The 19,663-nt window shown below is 52.0% G+C and overlaps 1 protein-coding gene across 3 annotated transcripts in view; it reads right to left on the reverse strand.

Annotated features, from left to right (window-relative positions):
• The window catches only part of CLEC16A (C-type lectin domain containing 16A), a 209,816-nt gene that overhangs the window by 86,769 nt on the left and 103,384 nt on the right, over positions 1-19,663 (reverse strand). For all 3 annotated transcript variants that reach the window (XM_082670276.1, XM_082670277.1, XM_082670275.1), the window contains exon 18: positions 18,126-18,246. In XM_082670276.1, the coding sequence (XP_082526402.1) occupies positions 18,126-18,246 (121 nt within the window). The remainder of the gene's footprint in view (positions 1-18,125; positions 18,247-19,663) is intronic.

Here is a 19,663-nt window from a genome sequence, read left to right on the forward strand (position 1 = left end):
GGCACCCCGCTGACCCACGTGGGACAAGCAGCGTGAGCAGGAAATAAATCTTCACCATGTTAGGGAACGGAGGTTCATCGTTCCCGCAGCGCAGCCCGGCCTGACCTGGAGAAAGCGGCACCCGGCACTCGGGGCCACAGACCATGAGATGAAGCCGCTTACGAGTAAGCTGCGAGGTTGGTCTTGGGTCTGGCAAGCCAAGACCACAGCACGCAGTGACTGCCTGTAACGCACAGGCGCTGTGCTAAATGGTCTTAAATGCATTTTCTCACCAAATCTTCTTTGCAGTCCTATATTATGCTGTTGGGCCTCCTTATCCTTATTTTGCAGATGGAAAAACAGACACTAGTAAAGATGAAGAGAGAGATCGAGGCCTCGTGGTGACTGACAGAGCTGGGACTTGGCCTGAGCCCGGCTGTGATCGCCAGTCTGCTGCCTCCCAGCAGCTCCCTCCCTGGGGACTCAATCTGAGGTGATCGTTCTCTCTCCTTCCGTGAAATCGCCACACCGTTTGTCTTTTATAAGCCACGGATGTGCCCTCTGACCATCCAACTAAGGCTTGCGGCATGAAAATGGGCCTGTCATGTTCTTCTCTGACAACAAGGCTGAAAGCCCCTTCCCACGATCCCACCAGGGACAAGGATATGGGCTTCTCAGCCCCGTCTGTGAACGAGTCCAGAGCTCGGCCCCAGTTGGGAACAGGTGTCGAAGAGGTGCCTTTCAACCCCTCAGACGACGACGACGAAAGGCTCCCAGGAAGAGGGGCTCTGGAGCTGGCTCCCTTCTCCCACCCCTGCAAAGCCATCTGTTTGCTATCGGCAGAAGAACCACTGATTTATAGGCGAGGCCAGGAGGGGCCTCCCCAAACCAGGGCCCACAACCGCCCTGAGTTATTCCAGCCAATGCACAGCCATCTGGCCACGGGCCCTTTCTGCCTCTGGAATTGATGGCACAGTATTAATTTTCCTCGAGGTAGCCACCATCTGTGCCTGGGCTGCTTCTCCCTAAGCAGAGTCTTCCAGAGCAGCTGCACAAGGGCAGGCATTTCAAGGGACTGGAAGCAGCACCAGGTAGAGAGCGGCGTGATTTACTACACATTCGGACGCATCGATCGACCTGTAGAGTCTCAGATTGCCCCCCTCCACAGTGGAGATGACTCATACAGCTGGGCACGCTCAGAGGACGAATGCTGGACCGTGCAGTCCAGTCCTGATCTCATTCTAACTCCCAGTGAGCAAAGAGACCAACCCAAAGCCAGGGAGAATGTCAGATGCTGTCAGAACGGAGAGGCCCCCAAGTATGCCCCTGGCCCCTGGAATCAGTCTGTTTTTTAAAAAACAAAGTCAGTGCCCCCATTTGCAGGCTGGACCCTAAGCCACTCTCCTGTTTCCATTCATTCACCTGCGGCAAATCTTCACCCAAGGACCCGTTACGCTGTCAGTCCTAGGATTCAACCGTGAACAAAAGAGTCAGGGTTCCTGCCCCAAGCAGCTTGGTGCCCACATGAATCAAATAGCAGCACGAAAATAGAAAGTTGGGAATTAAAAGTGAGACTGGACAAGGCTTAAATCCTGATGGGTTTACGGGTGAGTGGCCAATGCAGTGAAGAGAGAGATCTGGTGGCCAGATAAGGTTCTGCTGGGAAGTGAGCTGTCAGCAGAGATCTGAAGGATGTCAGGGAGTGAGCCAAGCAAAGGGGCCCTGGTGGCAGGAGAGAGCGTCCCAAGCAGAGGGGCCTGGCCTGTGCGAGGGTCAGAAGCATGGTCAGGGAAACTAAAGACAGCGATGCAGCCAGGACCCAGGGTGGGTGGTGCAGCTGGAGAGGAGGCTAAGGGCCCGACTGTGCAGGCATGGTGGCCCTGGAGGGCTCAGGCCTTGAACTCTGCTGGTCAACAGCGACAGCAGCAAGGGAGAGCTGAGCTTAGATGTGCTGCTGACAGAGGACAGGGGCCTGTGTTCCCCGCACTCTCTCCCTGACCAGGCCAAAAGCCCACCACTGGTTTCCATCCTGGTAGGTTATCACAGGCAAAGGCAGCTCAGGGCCGTCCTTCCCTCTCCCGAGGCAACCTCTACGACAGGTTCCCCTCAGACGGCCTGCCTGGCCCTCCCAGCCGACAGAGCAGCTCGACAGGCAGGGGGAGATTGGCAGGAGAGGGTCCCCAGGTCAGGAGAGAGGGCTGGGACCCTGGACCAGGGCCTCGTGTTTATTCTGGTCTCCAAGCTCCACCATCGGCCAAAACCAGCACTGGAGAAACTGGAAATGTTATTACCTGTGCTGAGGAGGAATAAGGCTTTAGGGCTGAAAGAGTTGGGTGACACAGGATGGGGGAGGTGGTGGTGGGGTTTGGTGGGTGGGAGCCTGGGCACTGGAGGAGAACGGGCCTGGGGTCAGGTGCTAGCTGGGCCCCTCCAGGCTGTGGGGTGAGGCGTCTGCAATAAACCCTCAGACAGTGCCTGGTGTCTGATGAGCTGCCAATGAGGGGCAGCTCCTACCACCCCTACCTGCTCAGCGGCTTTGGGTCAGCAGGATGTCTCAGAGCCCTTGACCAGGCTCTGCAGGGGTCACAGCCAGGAGGATAAGCCGGAGGACTTGCTGGAGGAGGAGCTGCACCCTTAGACCCCGATGGGGAGCTCCCACTCTCTCCCTGATGAGGCAGGGAAGCCATCCATCTGACTCTCCACCTCCCACAATTTTCTGAGTTAAATACAATTTCACACCCACACACAACCAAACAGCAAAACCAGCATACAGATTCACCAAACATGGATATTTTAAAACTTTAGATTCCGGGTGGGAAGGACCTGCTACCCTGGACCCGGCTGCACATGAGTCTGGCCTTAGGAAGAGTGTGTGTCTTTCTTTTCAAGAGAAGAGGGAAGGCTGTAGAAAGGGACTGAAGAGGCAGGGCCCCCCTGTCTCTATTCCCAGTGACTGGCCTGGGCCCAGCTGGCACGTAGCAGGGCCTCAGTAAATGGCTGCGGAGCCAATGCAGAGGCACCCCTTTGGCCATCTGGACACACAACTCATTCCCAACTCACCCGTAAACCCATCAGGATTTAAGCCTTGTCCGGTCTCACTTTTAATTCCCAACTTTTCACCCAAATGAGTTCCTGTCTTGGTGTCACCCGGTGTCATTTAGGGCATGGGGTGGGGGCTGTCGCTTGTTTTCAGGAGAAACGCTGTCTTCCCAGCAGGAGGAAGTGAAAGCTGGATCTGCGTGTAGGGGTGGGGCGGCCTGGGTGGGGAAGTGGCACCACCCATGAGCACAGGTCCCTGGCCCTGAGGGGAGAGTGACTGTAAATCAGTGGATGTGGATTCCATAAAGCAAGCCACTGTGCTTTCCTGTTACGTACACACAGGTGCTCGAACGCACACACATACACCTAATCACACACGCGTGCACACACGCAGTATCTAAGGTTATGGTGGGTTTTGTGTTGTTTTGTTCTGTTTTTTTAAACAAGAGCTATCAAAATCGAGGGAGGTGTCTGCACAATTTTGCAAAACCTCAATTCTCATACATATACTTAAGGCCTGAATCAGAATGTTTTTCCATCATGGTCAACAATGTTCTCATTTCTTGAGAAAAACAAAAAAAACAACAACCCCAAAACACATTTATTTTATTTCATTTTTACATCCAGCTAGTTTAGTCAAGGACTAACATTCTGCCACAGACCATTTAATGACCAGAACCCTCTAATCCTTTCCTGGAAAAAGGTCCTTCTCAAAACCCAATAGGGGCTTTTGATTAAAATTCCTCCTGGCCAAAATCGGCTGGAGAGAACCCGCACTCTTAGCACGGCTGTCTTAGACTAATGGCATGGGGGAAGAAACCATAAGGACCCCTGTGGTTTAAGGACCCGAGGGAGTGGTGGTGGTGGGGTGTGTGTGTGTGTGTGTGTGTGTGTGTGTGTGTGTGTGTGTGTGTGTGCTGGTCCAGGACTGGGGGGGTCACATGGCCATGGAAGGTGACATTGGAGCCTTTTAGGTCAAAAGGAGAGCTTTGGGGAGAAGGGAGACTGAGCTGCCTGGGAGAACACCAACCACAGGAAGAGCCTCGGCACCAGGAACCCAGAGGACGGAAAGACCGGCAGGAAAGACAGGAAGTGGCAGGGTGCTGGAACCGGGGGAGGCGACCTGGGGAATGTCAGTGGGCAGAGACCAGGGACCACCTGGGGATGGTGGCAAGAAGTGGGGAGGCATGGAGAGAAGAGTTTTAATCTGTACCACCAGAGTGGGGCCCTGCCGGGCATGCCTCAGCCCTACATGGGCTGAAGGTTCTGGAAGATGTGGTGGGAGGTGGGGTCTGGTCACATAACCCAGGAGCACCCGAGGGGTAGCTGTCCCTAGCCGGTGCATCTGCTGTTGGTTCTCAGGGACTCCTTAACTGCAGGGCGTCACGCAGGGCCTCCGCCCCATCTGCTGCCAGTTTCCACATCCCACCCGTGGTAGGCAGCATAATGGCCTCCAAGGATGTCCATACTTGAGTCCCTGGAACTTGTGAAGGTTTCTTACAAAAGGGATATCACAGATGTGATTAAATTAATGGCTCTGAGATGGGGAGATGATCCTGGATTATCTGGGTGAGCCCTCTCTAATCAGAAGAGGTCCTTAAAAGTAGAAGAGGGAGGCAGACAAGGAGGTGAGAGTGATGGGATATCAGAATGGTCCAACCCACCACAGCTGGTTTGAAGATGAAGGACGGGGCCAGGAGCCAAGAATGCAGGCAGCTAGAAGCTGGAAAAGGCAAGGAAAGGATTCTGCCCTGGAGCTTCCAGAAAGGAAAGCAGGCCAGTGATTTTAGCCCAGTGAGACTTCTGACCTACAGAACTGTGACATAATAAATGTATGTATCATTTTAAGTCATTAAGTTTGTAGAAATTTGTTATAGCAGCCACAGGAAACAAACACATCACTCAACATTCTAGACACAGGGTATGACCAGGCTGCCATACCACCCACGCTGTCTTCACTTAGGACACCCCCTGCTTGAAACGTTCTTGCCCAGCTTGTCTGCCTTCTGAACACCCACTCAGAACAACACTTAGCTCAATGGCTGGGGCTCTCAGAAGCAATTCCTGTCCCTATTCACCCCCACCCCCAGCCAAGGCCCAACTCCCCCCTGTTCTCCCCACTGCACCCTGCAGTTCCCATCAAAGCACCCACTGTCCATCTGCTGCTGTAATTCCTGCCAGAACGCCGCCAGCTGCCTGCAGGGAGGGCTGTGTCTTACTCTTCTTCCTTCACATTTCTAGTGCCCTGGCAGTACTTACCACTCTGTAAACGATGGACACGTTAGTGGGTAAGTGAATGGATGGAGGGGTTGTAGCCCAGAGTCAAGTGTTCAAGTTCTGCGGTCTGAATCCTGTGTGTGTGTCCTGGCTCCCCCACTTCCTGGCAGAGTGTGACCCTGGGCAGGTTATTTTACCTCTCTGTGCTTTGGCTTCCTCGTCCATAAGATGGGGATAATAACAAGACCTACTTGGCCAGGTTGTGAGGGTTAAATTAGTTAACCCATGTCAACTACTTACAACAGTGCCTGGCCCAAGGAAACGGACCAACAGGTGGCACCTATTATCATTCCTGTGGGATCCAGCAGAGGATGCTGAGCACGAAGGGAAGAGCTAAAGCCAGGGGCCAGGGAGACCTCAGGGAGTGGCATCAGGCTGCATAAATCTAGTCTAGAACCTTCAGGAGACACTGCCTGGCCCTCATGTTTCTACCTCCAGCTTCCTCTGTATGAGTCTGGTGCTGGGGCTCATCGGGATGAAGGGAGCAAAGGGAAGGGGGCCCAGCGGGGAACAGAGAAAGCGGTAGATTTTCATCAATTTTGCTGCTCTGGAGAACGCAAGCCATCACTGGGAGGGAGGCACATTTTATGAGGCACCAGTTACAGGCTAAAGGTTAACTGGAGTTATTTAAACGACATGCCTATTTCCTGGCTTTGCACAGCTCTGGAAAACCCCAACTGCACTTAGAAAAATGTAAAGCATATTATAAAATTCAAAGGCCTGGGTACGGGTGATGAAACAGATGAACGCAAAAGATAACCTGGATGTGCCAAACTGAAAACCAGGAAGCTGCACGGGGCTTTTCTGCACAAGGATTTGGCAGGGAGAGGAAAGGTCTACTTCACCTTGAACCTGGTATAAAAAAATGGCGGCCCTGAGCAGACCAAGGGAGGAAGGAAGGGAAGATGGGATGAGGACGTTTAGCTCTCAATTATAAGCAAAACAATTTAAACAGTGGGGAGACCTGGAAAGGCAGGCTCAGTCCATGGCTCCTGAGCCTCCTGGTCTGGCTGTCTGCTCCCAAGACATTTTTACAACTGTGCCTGAAGCAGAGCAGGCTGTTTCCAGGTCTGGCGCTGGTCCAGGACACCTGGAGAGTTAGGAATGGGCTGGGGCTTCAGTGCTGCAGAGACTGCTGGGTCAGCAAGGGTGGTTCTCGCCCAGCCCGCATGCACTGGATGGAGCAGCAGGGCTGGGCTGGGGAGGCGGTCTAGGAGGCCCAGCCGGTCACTAGGCGCTTCGTTTCTCAAAAAAGGTGCCCCAGGCTGGAGAGGTGACGTGATCTGCCTTCAACTAAGGCAGAAGCACACTGCATGCACAGTTAACTTACACAAACTCATGCATTCAGGAAGGGATTGGGGAGAGAAATGTAAGTTTAGATGTTGCGGCTGCTCTGGCCGCCACCCCACTGAAGGAGCACAGCCTGAGGGGCAGGTGAGACTCAGTGCCTCCCTCGAGGGTCCTCAGGCTCTCCTGCCTCTACCCTAGGGGCCCCTCCCAGTGCCCAGCAAGACGCTCCCAGGTAAAGACTTGCGCTCACACAGGAAGCCAACCTCCTCTTCCTCTGGTGCTCAGGACAGGTCAATTTCAGCCCTGGAGCGAAGACCGGCTGTGTTGGCTCACTGAGGGACGTGACTCTCCTACGCTTCACCTTCCCAAGGGATCTGTAAGGGTAACCTGCACGGCACAAGCTTTCCACCTGACAAGTGGACTTCAGAACCTAGAGAGAGATGTGGCCGCTGCATCATGCCACAAAGCCAGCCTCCCTGGTGACATCTGGTTGATCAGGAGGTGGGCAAGGAGAGCTCCGAGAGGGAACTGGAATTCATGAAGATCAGCAAAGCAGAGACCAAGTGTTAAGTTCCAGAAACTTCCTCATTCTGTCTAACCCAAAGTTTTGCAACACTGGCTATATGATGGAATCCTCTAGGGAGCACTTACAACTAGAGAGGCCAGGGCCCATCCCCAGAACAAGTGAATCAGAACCTTCTGGAGTGGGGTCTGGGCACAGATAGTTTTTGAAACTCCTAAAGTGATTCTGAGGCACATGGCGGGTTCTGATACAGGGAGCCCTGGACCAGAGACTGCCCGCTCCGTCCCCACCCTGCCCTGCAGAGTTAGGGGCAAGTGAGCCACCCCCAGGGCAGCTCCTCTGATATGCAGCCACAGGCAGGGCAGCGTGGCAAACCAATTTTCGCTTCTATTTCCAGGCAGGTCAAAGTGGAAATGACAATTTAAGCATTTCAATGTCCCAAGATCAGTACTCCATACATTTCTCGAAAGCTCAGCAGAGCAAACTACATTTGACATTCATTGGAAAAATCGGTGCAGACGGCTTGCTGTGCTGGGAAGAGGGCGGTCCTCCTCATGGGACTCCTTCAGTCTTTAATCAGGACATTCTCTTAAGGCAGATTCAATGGTCTAGTCTATGTTATTCCAGTTGCTTCCCATGCCTCGACTTCAAAACATACTTAGGACTCTAGGTGTCAACCTTCCTAGTGCTTCTGCCTCATCTGAATGCAACACATCTCCCTCCTCAGCAAGAGGTGGAGGAAGGTGCTGGTCCCTTTCCCCCCATTCCTGGTCTTTAATGGGGGACGGGGGTGGGCTGGAGGCTGAGGATTGGCTGAAAGCAGAGCAGGGTTGGCAGCAAGACAGGTGCTGGAGACGGTGGCACCGGTGTCCTGGACCGAGGGAGATGGCAGGCTCAGGGCAGGCGCCTGCGCCTGTCACAGACCTTTGGTAAAGGTCACGCTGTCTGTCGCTGCTTCAGTCTCCCCAGAGATTTGTTTTGGGGGTTCTGTGGTTAATCAGAGAGCAGGGTCAGAGGCCAACACTCCGCTCCAAGGCCTGAGCAGTCACTGGATCCCGTGCGGTCCCTGGCGGCAAGGCAGGGCGGTGGAGGTGAGCAGGAACCGGCGGCTTCGGGGTGGGGAGGCCTGTGTAGGCAGAGCCCCAGACAGCCTCGCCGAGCGGGCTGGAGCGAGGGATGTCTTGAAACTCAATGTTAACCCTCAACCCCACTACCCCATGAATTTCTGTTTCCTGTGGCAGCTCACTGCCACCGCTGTGCCATCAGCCAGAGTAAAGAAGTGATCACAGAGGCTGGCTTCAGTGCTCAGGGCGGGACTCACCTGCGAGCCTGTGACTGGAGGAGCACAGGAGGGAGAGAAGGGGGAGGAGGGCGGGGGCCTCTTCACGAAGGCTCTGAAGAGCCCAGGCGGGACTCTGGAGGGGCCACTGTACGAAGGAGAGGGGAGAATGGGCAGTGGAGGAAGATGCACGTCAGTCACAGGGCGGCTTCCAGAGTTCAGATCAGGGTGGAGGCGCTGAAGCTCTAAGCAGGAGTGAGATTCTGGATCTATCTGATGCCTGAACTGGCAGAATTGGCAGAGCTTGGTTGAAGGGATGAGAGGAGGTAGGATTCTCCAAGGCTTTTGGCCCGAGTGACTACAAGGACCAAACTTCCGTCTGCTGACAGGGAAAGATGGTCAAGTACGAGGGGCTACTCTGTTGGCCTCTGCTGGCTGGGCCCCATAAAGTCGCCAAGCACTGTGCTCAGCCCGACAGGCAGCATCTCTCCCGTGAGGTACAGAGAGAGATCTGAGGTTAGGGGAACATGGTCATGTCTGACACAGAGTGTGACAGTGCTAAAGCTGGGACCCCACCACTACCTGGACGCCCATCCACTCTCCCGGCTGCCCTGAGATGCGGCCGCAACCACTTCCTAAGGGTGTGACATGCCTCAGAAGATGTTCCTTTAGCAAATCTAAGCCACAGGTCCCCTGTGATCAGAGAAATCAAAACCGTGGCCCCATTTTCAAATGCCTGGGAAGGACTGGGGTTTGGAAAAAAAATACTTCAATTGTAGAGTGCCTTCAGCAGAAACGATCATTCTAACAGGCAAAGAAGGAGAAAGCTCAGAACCCAGTCTCTACACTCATACACCTCATCTCCCCAATGCACAGAACGGATCTAGAAATTCTGCTTTGTAGAGGGAAAAAATAATAATTTTTGTCTTCTTCAGAACTGTCTAGGACTACTTCAATACGTAACCAACAACAGAGGGCACAGCCATTAGGTGACCTTGTGATTTCAGCACAACATGTCTCTCTAATGTAGCTCAATTATGATTGTAAGTTTATAAAACAGGGAAAGATTACAGGAATATACATTAAACCACATCAATGAGTGCTACTGAGGAAAAAAAAAAGGTCCAGCAGACAGGTACCAATCAAATAATCAATACGTAGGAAATGGCTACATCACTCTGCTTTAAAAGAACCAAATGCTGCTGCAACTGGATTTACTTTAAAATTTTCCACTTGAACAAAACTGACAGCTGTATTATAATCACATTTCCAGTCACTTTATAAGATACAAATTTCATTTCTCCATATTTCTACTTCATTTCTGAAAAGGGGCCAGCAACATTATTCATCAAGCACACGGAGAAGCAGCCTAATTCATGGCGGGGGGGGGCGGGAAACGCTGTTAATTCCATGTTTTCCGTTTCCTCAGAGAATTGGTGGTTTAATTCAAACGCGACTTTTTCTGATCAGTCTAGTTCAGGGTTCTAGTTTCAAAGAAGGATAGGGAAAAAAAGAGCAGCATGTTATCCCTTAGGTAAAATGATTTGGAATAGCTCAACTGTTGAAATTAGGACAATCTACATTTTTAGAAAATACCAAGGTGGGTTTAAGATTCTTGGTATATTTCAACAGGGGGGAATAGCCTGCATTGGGAACCTGACCATTCAAATGTTACGGTAACGATGAACAAACATCATGCTTTCAATTCACAATCCAGCTGCCTCAAATTACTCAAGACAACCTTTAGCAATGCCACTTTCATGTTAATGAAAGTGCCTTGCGTGTTTATGCATAATTTAAGAGAGTGCTAAAGCTTTAATCAGTTCAATCCAACAAGGCTTCTTTGAGTGCCTACTATGTGCCAGGCCCTGTGCCAGGTACTAGGGATAGAAAAAACAAAGTGCTAAGTGCATGTTTGAGGTGTGCCTGGGGAGGGTGGAGGAGGAGGGCTACCCAACCCAGCACTGAGGAGGAGGGAGGCTGGGAGCGGGGCTGGGAGGGCAAGCCTGGCAGAGGGGCCACCTGGGCAAAGGCCCAGCAGAGGGGAAAGGCAGGAAGGCTGTGTCTAGGAACCTGCAAGCAGCACCACAGGCAGGTGGGCTCAGACGCAGGGAGACATAAGGCAGAGGTGGAAGGCCAGGGGCTCTGAAATCTACAAGTGAGGAAAGTGATGTGTTAAATCTACAAGTGTGGGCTAGATTTGCCTTTCAGACACAGCAGCAGGGTAGATGGACCAATGTGGAGCAAGGCCATGGGCTGGGATCCCACATGGAAGACACTGGGCACAGAGAGTCTGGGCTGGGGAGGGGGCAGAGCTGCAGAGGTGGGATGGCTGCTGACGCCCTGGCCCTGGGGTTGGAGCAGGGTCAGGAGTGGTTCCAAGTCAGCAGGTGGGGATGTGAAGAGACCCAGCTTGGACCGTATTCCCTTTAAAGACAAAACACGGTGGGGGAGTGCAGGCCGAAGAGCCACAAAACCACACTTGCCTGAGATGGGACTTCAAATGCCACATCCAGACTTGCCTCTTGGGTTTCAGGCTAACAACATTAGTCCTCTTCAGCGTCAGCACAAAACAAACCAGTTCTCCGGAGCCCCAGGCCTGAATGCTTGAACTAAGCTGTCCCTGAGGAGCCATCTGGGTCTGAATCAAGCCTCCCCCTACAGGTTTCAGTTCTTCTCCAGTTAGCGGGCACCCACTTTCCTGAAAGTCATCTCTCCAGGAAATTTATCTAATTCACAAGCTTGTGTGACCTCCTCCACTTCTCAGTGTATCCCCTGGACGGAAACAGTCACGAGGCTTTGCTTTCTCAGAACTCCTGAAGAGCACCTGCTAGTTCAGAAGACTCATTCCGTGCCCAGTGCGCCGTCCAAACGAAGAATGCTACTGACTGTTTCCACTAGGAAAGCCTTCGCACACTGAGGACGGTGCTGAGCAGTTTCTGATGGACTCACCCTTTATCAACAGAACGGTTCTGAAGCAGGCAGTATCATCTCCCCACTTTCACAGATGAGGAGAAGGCTCAGGGAGATTAACTAGTTTGCTCAAGGCCACACAGCTGGGATTCAAACCCAGGTTTTTCTGAATCCAGAGCCCCGAATCCTAAATGTTACACTCCTTGTTAATTAAATGTCGGACTTTTCAAGGACTTGATTTCTCTCTTGCCACTTCAGTAAGCTTTTATTTTGAAAAATTTCAAACTTTCAAAAAAATTTAAAGAACAGTACAATAAACACATATGCTCTTAACCTAGATTCATCAATGGTTAATATTTAGTGGCATTTGCCTCCTCCCTCACTATACCCACACACTCACACATTTTTACCTTGTGAATCATTCCAAAGTTGTAAGCAGCATGGCACTTTACTCCTAAACTCTTCAGCCTGTATTTCCTAAGAACGAGGACATTCTCCCACAGAACCACAATGCCATCAACATCCCCAAGAAAGGTAATACTGATCTCGATTACGTTATCCAATCGCAATCTATGTGCAAATTTTTCCAATTTCACAAAAAAAGCCCTCTAAAGCCACTTTGTTTTTATTCCTCAATCCAAGATCCAATCTCAGGCGACAGTTGTCATGTCTCTTCCATTTCAGTAATCTAGAACGGTACCTGGCCCTCTCCATTCCGTTTGCTCTTCCCTGACACTCCCATTTGTGAAAAGTTGTCTAAATGTCCCGCATTCTGGGTTTGTCTTCAGAATCTTTATTATTTATGCTCTTTTCTCATTTTTGCCAAGATGAGGCACATGACAGTGACTGGGCCATCAGCAAAATAAGGCAACATAGAAGATTTTGCAGAACTGACAGGACCACAACACTAGCCTTGGCCTTGCAAGAGAAGCAAATCAACGAGCTCACATTTTCACGGACTTACAATCAAACCACATAACTTGCTTAGGGAGCTTCACAATACTCCTGCTGGAAACGACTCTTTAGGCATTCAGATGAGTACAGCCAGAGATGTCCACTTTGTCTAAAAGCTCTCGCCTGCAAGGGCGTTAGGACGAAGCACACAGAGTGCTGGAAACTGGGGAAACAGGGAATATGTAACATTCACATTCACATTCATTAACAAGAGGATAATAAAGAGAGTGCGGCTTGGTCCAGAATTCAAACGTAGATGGAGCATTTGGAGTACGATTGCCACATGTGGGCGTCGTGGGCCTTGTACGTGCCCATAGCTGTGCTTGTTCTGGGGCACGAGCAGTCTGCAGGCGGCGGGGGGGTGGGGGGTGGACACAGCCAGAGCAGAGGCCCATGGTGGGAACATGCCTGGTGTGTCTGAAGAACAGCAAAGACGCAGAGAGAGCCAGGTGGTATCGGGTGATGCCCAGCCTCATAGGCCCCTGTAAACAACTCTCCTCTTCGTCAGAGTGGGATGGAGGCCACTTTGAGCAAAGGAAGGACGTGATCTGACTTAACGTGTTAAGAGGATGACACTGCACACAGTGTCAAGAATAAACTGTAGGGGACCAGGCAGAAGCCAGTGACCGGTTAAGAGGCTGCTGCCAACAGTGCAGGTGAGAGATGATGGCAAGCCAGGCACTGAGGGGTCGAGCTGGGAGAGACGGTCAGATCCCGGATATATCTGGAGGGAAGCGCGACCTAGGTGTGCTGACCAACAGGAAGTTGAGTTTGAGAGAAGGAGGGGAGAGAAGGAAGAGGCCCAGGCGTTTGCCCCCAGGATGGAGCGGCCTGCTCCCACGTGGCAGGGGGGAAGGCTGCGTCCCCATGCCTCATTCCCCACTGCTACTGGCCCTATCACAACCTCTTAACTGGCCTCCCTATGACTGTGCCAGGCGCACCACATACCCTGACTCACTGACTCCTCCCAACAGCTCTGATTTACATGCGACGAAACTGAAGTGCCAAGAGATTAAGTTACTCGTTGAAGGTCATACGATGGCAGGTGGCAAGGGGCCGAGCTGGGATTTCTCCCGGCACAGCGTAGCTCCCAAGCCCACACTCATAACCACTAGGTTACATGGCCTCTCCAGACCCTCGACATGGCTCATAGGCCTCTGCTGGCACCGTCTGACCCAGCAGTTCCGGTTCTAGAAGTGAACATTCAGGATGGCTGTCCCCGTGGACACCCTTTGATAGCTTCCCACTGCACTGGAGTTGAGATCCTGCTCATCGCAGCCGCTCTCTCCCCTGCTCCTTTCCTGCCAGCCGCATGGGCCTCCTCCAGGATTCTGGGAGGCCGTAGCAAGCTCACGCTCGCCTTCGCCTCCCACTCTGACATCTTCTCGAACTCCCAGGCCTCATCTCTGCATTTTCTCATGCAATCTGCTGGTCCCTCCTTGCCTGTGCCTCTCCAGAGAGGCTTCCCTCGCCAGCCTGTGAGCCCTCTTCTCCTAGTTATTCTCTAGCCCTGGACCCTGTTCATCACCTCCACAGAGCCACCTCAGTCAACCTGTGATTGTGCCTTTAGTATTTACTTCCTCACCTGTTTATGGTCCCTTCCCCTTGCCCCCAACTGTAAGCACCACAGAGCAAGTCTGACTTCAGTTCACTATGACATCCTAGATCCCAGCACTGTGCCTGGCATGCAGCAGGTGCTCAGTAAGCTGAATTAATGGATGGGTTTCGCTGAATGGATTTAAAGAACCAGAATACAAGGTTAGGTGCGTGCCGCAAATGGCATGGTTACAACTATGTGAATGTCAAGTGCCCACATGGATGCTTCCTGAGGATGCCTGGTGGCTGCCTGGCATCTCTTTTTGGGTGTTTGGGTAAGGGGGGACTCCCATACTGTCACTGCCCATGTTGTCTGGACGCAGGCAGACGGGCAGGAACCTGGCTTCTCCTCTGCTTGTCCTCAGAACACTACTGGGCTGTTGGTCAGTAGGCCCGGCAGTGACTGTGCAGGAGTGCCCCGCCCTCCTGGATGCCTGGATGCAGTACAGCGCCCTTCATCTGGGCCCATGCAGCCAGAGCCATCTTTCTTACCCCCCAAAACGGCGTCATCATACAAGTGATGAACTGATTTAAATATTTCAAGATGTGCTCCTCAAAGCAGAAAATGCCAACCCCTCAGCATCCCGCAGCATGAGTTCTATCTCGTTGATTCAGCAGCTGCTGAGGGGACGCCAGCTCTCATTCACCAAGCACCTGCTACGTGTCAAGCTGGGCGCCCTGTGCTTCACGAACGTGATCTCTTTTGATCTTCAACAGCCCTCCTCACAAGGTCTTTTAGAACCATTTTAAAGGCAAGGCCACTGAGCCTCACGAGCATTAAGACCCTGAGGAAGGTCACAAAGCTGCTTGCTTCCCACTACAGCAGGCGCCGCAAAACCAAACGTCAATGGGGCCAGGTGGTTGGAACACAGGAGAGCGCGCCCCGTCTCCGGGCTCTACCCAGAGCAGCGTCGGGGCTGGGGAAGCTCACCATCTGCAACGGTGGCAACCAATTCAATCAAGGAGAGAAACCCAAACTCCTTAACTGTTAGAGAGAAGTATTTACAGACGCAGTAACATGATGTCTTCCCTTTGCTTTAACACGCTGGGGGCGGCAGGGAGCAGGGGTGGTTAAAAGAGAAACGGAAGAGCCAAGGAAATGAGGCTTAGCACAAGGCACAAACTTCTGAAGCTGAAGCCTGCGTGTACAGAGACTCTATGTTCCCTCTAAAATCGAATCGACTTCGCCTAGTCAAGTCTACTCTAGTCTTCCCTTCCCCTCCCCCTTCCCTCCCTCCCTTCCTCGCCTTCCCCTCCTTCCTTTATGGCTGCCAGTCCTGACCTCCTCCCCACACCACACTTTTTTCCAGTGAAAACGAAACAGGCTTTCAGCACAGTTCACATTTTTTCCGAAGGGGTGATGGCCTCTTTGATGCTCTTCTTTGGAAGCCACCTTGACAGAGCTCACCTGCCATACCTGGCCCCCCAGCTGGCTGCTGGACATGTGGGATGGCTCCTGAGTGCTCTTATGCTGTGGTTTCTTATCAAAGTGTGACAAGTTTAGCAAATACAGTTAAAGTCTCTTCCTGCTGCAGAGCTGGCATTCCTTTAAGCAGACCCTATCACCTTAGATAAAAGTTGACCAACCCCCAAACACTTCTCCCTGAGTCAGCTTCCTCAAGCTTCAGGGAGACAAAACACGGCCTCATAAGAAGCAAGCCCAGCCTCCAACATTCAGCAACTATGAATGCCTTCACCTACATTAGAAGGTTTCCTACCTTTAGTATACACAGGAAGGCATTTTGTGAAGTGCAAAGCATGTTAATTTTTCCCCAATGGAAGGTGAGAAGCTCCAGCATTTAAGAATAAACACCGAAAAGAAAAGTCAACACATGCGTATCTTACTCTAGTACCATATGCTCATAAAATCCATAATTCATAGTATTTTCTGGACGGCACCCTCTTTAGCAAAGACATAATTTGCAATCAGGTTGGGTAAAGACAGACAGCCATTACTTTCTTTTTTGTTTGTTTGTTTGTTTTTGCGGTACGCGGGCCTCTCACTGTTGTGGCCTCTCCTGTTGTGGAGCACAGGCTCCAGACGCGCAGGCTCAGCGGTCATGGCTCACAGGCCTAGCCGCTCCGCGGCATGTGGGATCTTCCAGGACCGGGGCACGAACCCGTGTCCCCTGCATCGGCAGGCAGACTCTCAACCACTGCGCCACCAGGGAAGCCCCAGCCATTGCTTTCTTAATGGCCAACTACCCAAAAAGGCTCATTTAAGTGATCTCAACTAGCAATCTAATCAATTAAAATTGATAAGTGAAATACTTTTAACCTTTGTTTCAGCAGGCCATTCCTAGAGGGAGGAGGGAGGGAATATGAATTCCCAGCATAAAATTTAATTCCATTTCAGGGATGCAAACATTCTTGCTGCCTTGATGGAGTGGCCCCCTTTAAAGCACACTGTTTCTCTCTCTTTCCTTGAATCCAATCAGAGAAAGATGGGTTTATGGGTCTCTCCAGCCAATTCCATCAATTTAAACCTTTACAGAAACCCCTGTGACCATTTCTCAAGGGGGAAAAGGGCCAAAGAAGATGGGCATAGAGCACAGAGGGGACGTAGCTTCCTTGTTCTTCTGAGAGAGAAGGAAAAAAGAGCAGAAACCAAGAGGAGGCAAGAAAAAGGAGTCGGACAATCAGGTAAAACCCATAATAATCATTTACCGAGAACCTTCCGTGTGTCAGGCAGCGTGCCCTGCTCTTCACAGGCACCACCGCATTTGATTATTGGGTAATACTCCGGTCTCCTGAGCATATGCGAGGCACTATGCTCGGTCATATTCTATTTCATATTACAGTTCACTCAAGTCTCAAAACAGCCCCGTAACGTAAGGAAGATCATCCTGATTTTACAGGTGAGGAAACAGAAGCTGTGGTGGTTTCAATCATTTGCTCGAGGGAATACAGAGCAGGGCAGGGGTACCTGGCTCAAAAGCCAGCCCTCGATGGTCTATATCATAATAGCTGGTCACACAGCTGAATGAGTTTTGTTAAAACTCATTCAGTTGTACACTAAAACTTGGTGAATTTTATTGGATGTAAACTATATTTCAATAACGCTGATTTAAAACAAGGGCCCTCTCATCACTGTACACTACAGAGTGGCCATCTGCTGCTCCTGCCTCTCCAGCTCCCATCTCTTCTTTGTGATTTTCCTTTGAGGGCCCCCTCCTTCCTCATCCCCAGGTGATGGGGTTCAAAAGGAACAGGTCTCACCTCCCAGCACCACAGCTGAGCATGTGACCTTGGCCTAGCCAACTTCTAAAAAGTTATAGGGAAAGAGAAGCTCTGTTTTTGTCAGCGCTGCTTAGCCAGTTCAGCAGATCTTGGCCATCTTGTCACTACTTGGTGAGAGTCCTCTGGAGGATGAAGCCAGAACAAAGGAAAGCAGAGCTGAGAGATGGAGGGTGGCAGCTTCCTGATGACACTGCTTGAGTCCCTAGATCTAGCCATGCCTGAAGGCAGAACTACTTCTGGTTTGACAGTGGTTATCAGCAAATTCCCCTTTCTTTTTCCTTAGGCTAGTCTAAGTTGGGTTTTCTATCTCTTATAACCAAAGAGTCCTAAAATATCATAATGTCTTTAAGAAACAAAAAACTATCTTGCCCGTCAGTGTGCACGTGCCCCACAGCAAACAGAGGAAAAAGAGAGTTATATGAATATGAGAAGGGTTACGGGAACATGACCAGGCTTTGTACCCACTGTCTCCTTTAAATCTCAGCCTCACACTGCAGGGTAGAGCACTGAGGCACTGCGTGGTTAAATAAGAAGCCCAGGCTTGCAGGCTAAGCACATGGTTCTCTGGCTTCCAAAGCCATCATCTTTACCTAAATGCTGGTGATTTGCATTTTTGAAAGTTTTCTTTGTTTTAGCAGCAGAATCCTTTAGAATCCTCATTAAAATCATACAGACAACCTTTAATACACAAAACCAATCAGACTGGTGCTGCTATGACTATACGGAGGGTAGGGACCCTGGAGCTGTGCCCACCCCCGCTTGAGACCCCAATCACTGTGCACAGATCTTTCAGCAAAACCCCCACACAGCGCCCACTGGTCTCCAGAAAGCAGCGCCCACAGACTGACTTCAAGGTGCCCAGAATCTAGGGCCCTTTCTTCGAAAGTTTCGTGTGACAAGCACACTCTGTTAGCTCATGGTCACGAATCAATCCCAGTACAACATGCAGGTCGCACATGACCCTCCGAGCGACGCGTGAGCCAGCCTGGTGGTGCCCCCCCCCACCCCCGCCGTGACTTGGGGTGACCAACTCACTCAGATCAAGGACGTCATCCGTTTTGATCAGGTCTTCCTCCCGCGTCAGCGGCAGCTGGGTCTCGGGCTGCCCTCGCAGTTGCAGTGACAGGGAACGGAGCATGAAGAACACCCGGATGGCCTGGACCAACAGTTCGGAGAGCAGAGAAGATGGAAACTGAAGTCATTTTGGTGAGATGCTCCATATGGAGAAATCACACAGTGACTCTCGATTTACAACAAACAAAATAAAGCCCCCCTCTCTCAGTATCACGGTTCTGGTGCTTTCAGAGCCAAGATAAAAAACAATCAAGGATGCACCCTGTTTTCAATTATCCACAGGTTCAGGTTTGGGCCACTTCACCTCACTGAGCACCTGTCACTTGCCAAGACCTTTCCTCTAGTGTCATGTGACCTTCATGGCACCCCTGCTCAGCAGGCAGCCCCGCTTCGCAGATGAGGCACTGAGACCCAAGGAGGCCAAGTGACCTGCCCCCTGCTCACATCTACGGAGGGCAAGAACCAGGCCTCTTCCAACTAAACCAGCACGGAATTTGGAAATCCAAATCATGAGTGTTTCAAGGACCTACCTACTGGATGTGGGGGTGAGGGAGACAGAAGGTGAGATGCTGGTGGGGTTCAGGGATGGCCAGACCCGGCAGCCCTTCACCCAGGAGCCTTGGCCCCTTGGCCTTACAACAGGGGCTGTGCCACTGACAGGGCAGAGGATCTGCCACCTGGCAAGTGTGCAGTGATGTCAGTGCCCCGAGAGCCCCTCAGACTTCCCCAGCCAGCTTTCTGGGGACAGAGGTGGCCCCCATCAGCACAGGGATTCCTGGCCCATCGAGGAGTCTTGGCAGACTCCAGTGTGAGCAGGCATTTCCAGAGAGCAGAAACAAAGCAGAATCCCAGGCCTTGGAAGCCAGACAAGTTTGTGCAGAAAGCAGCCTTCACCCTGGGGTTAGCCTGCTCTGGAGGTACCCTCCGCTTGAGTCCTAGATTGGGGCTGACTTGCCCACCAACAAGAGGCCAGGAGGGGGAGGGGCAGCCACAGGGGAGGTGGCCTCTGGGCCACTTTCCCTGACTCGTAGCTGGTGGGCCTGCCCGAGGCAAACGGCTCCTGTGTCAGACATACAGGTCCGCATTGGACTCTCAGCTCCACCACGCTGGGCAAGGCCCCTGACCCCCACGAGCTTCCATTCCCTCCTGCGTGAAATGGGGGCGGGAGTCTCTACCGCACGGGGCTGCTGGGAGATTCTGAGATGACCCTGGCGGGGCAGCAGCCAGCACGGGGTCCGTAAAGGGGCAGCCACCCCTTACTCCCGCCACTCAACATCTGGGCACAGGGAGGCGACGGGGACAAACCACTGTCACCACTGGTGAGCCATGCAGCTGCTTTTGGGTCCTCTTGTTTCCAAGTTCTGAGGCTGTAGGCCTGGGTCACTGAGACGGGAGGCTGCCCTTTATAAGACAAGGTGCCTCCCAAAGCAAGAGGCGGGGGGACAGATGACTGCTCGCAAAGAGCCAGGCTTGCACTGGCTCCCGATGACCCAGACAAC

The sequence above is a fragment of the Grampus griseus genome, assembly GCF_964374135.1.
Source record: "Grampus griseus genome assembly, chromosome: 14".
NCBI classification, from domain to species: Eukaryota; Metazoa; Chordata; class Mammalia; order Artiodactyla; family Delphinidae; genus Grampus; species Grampus griseus.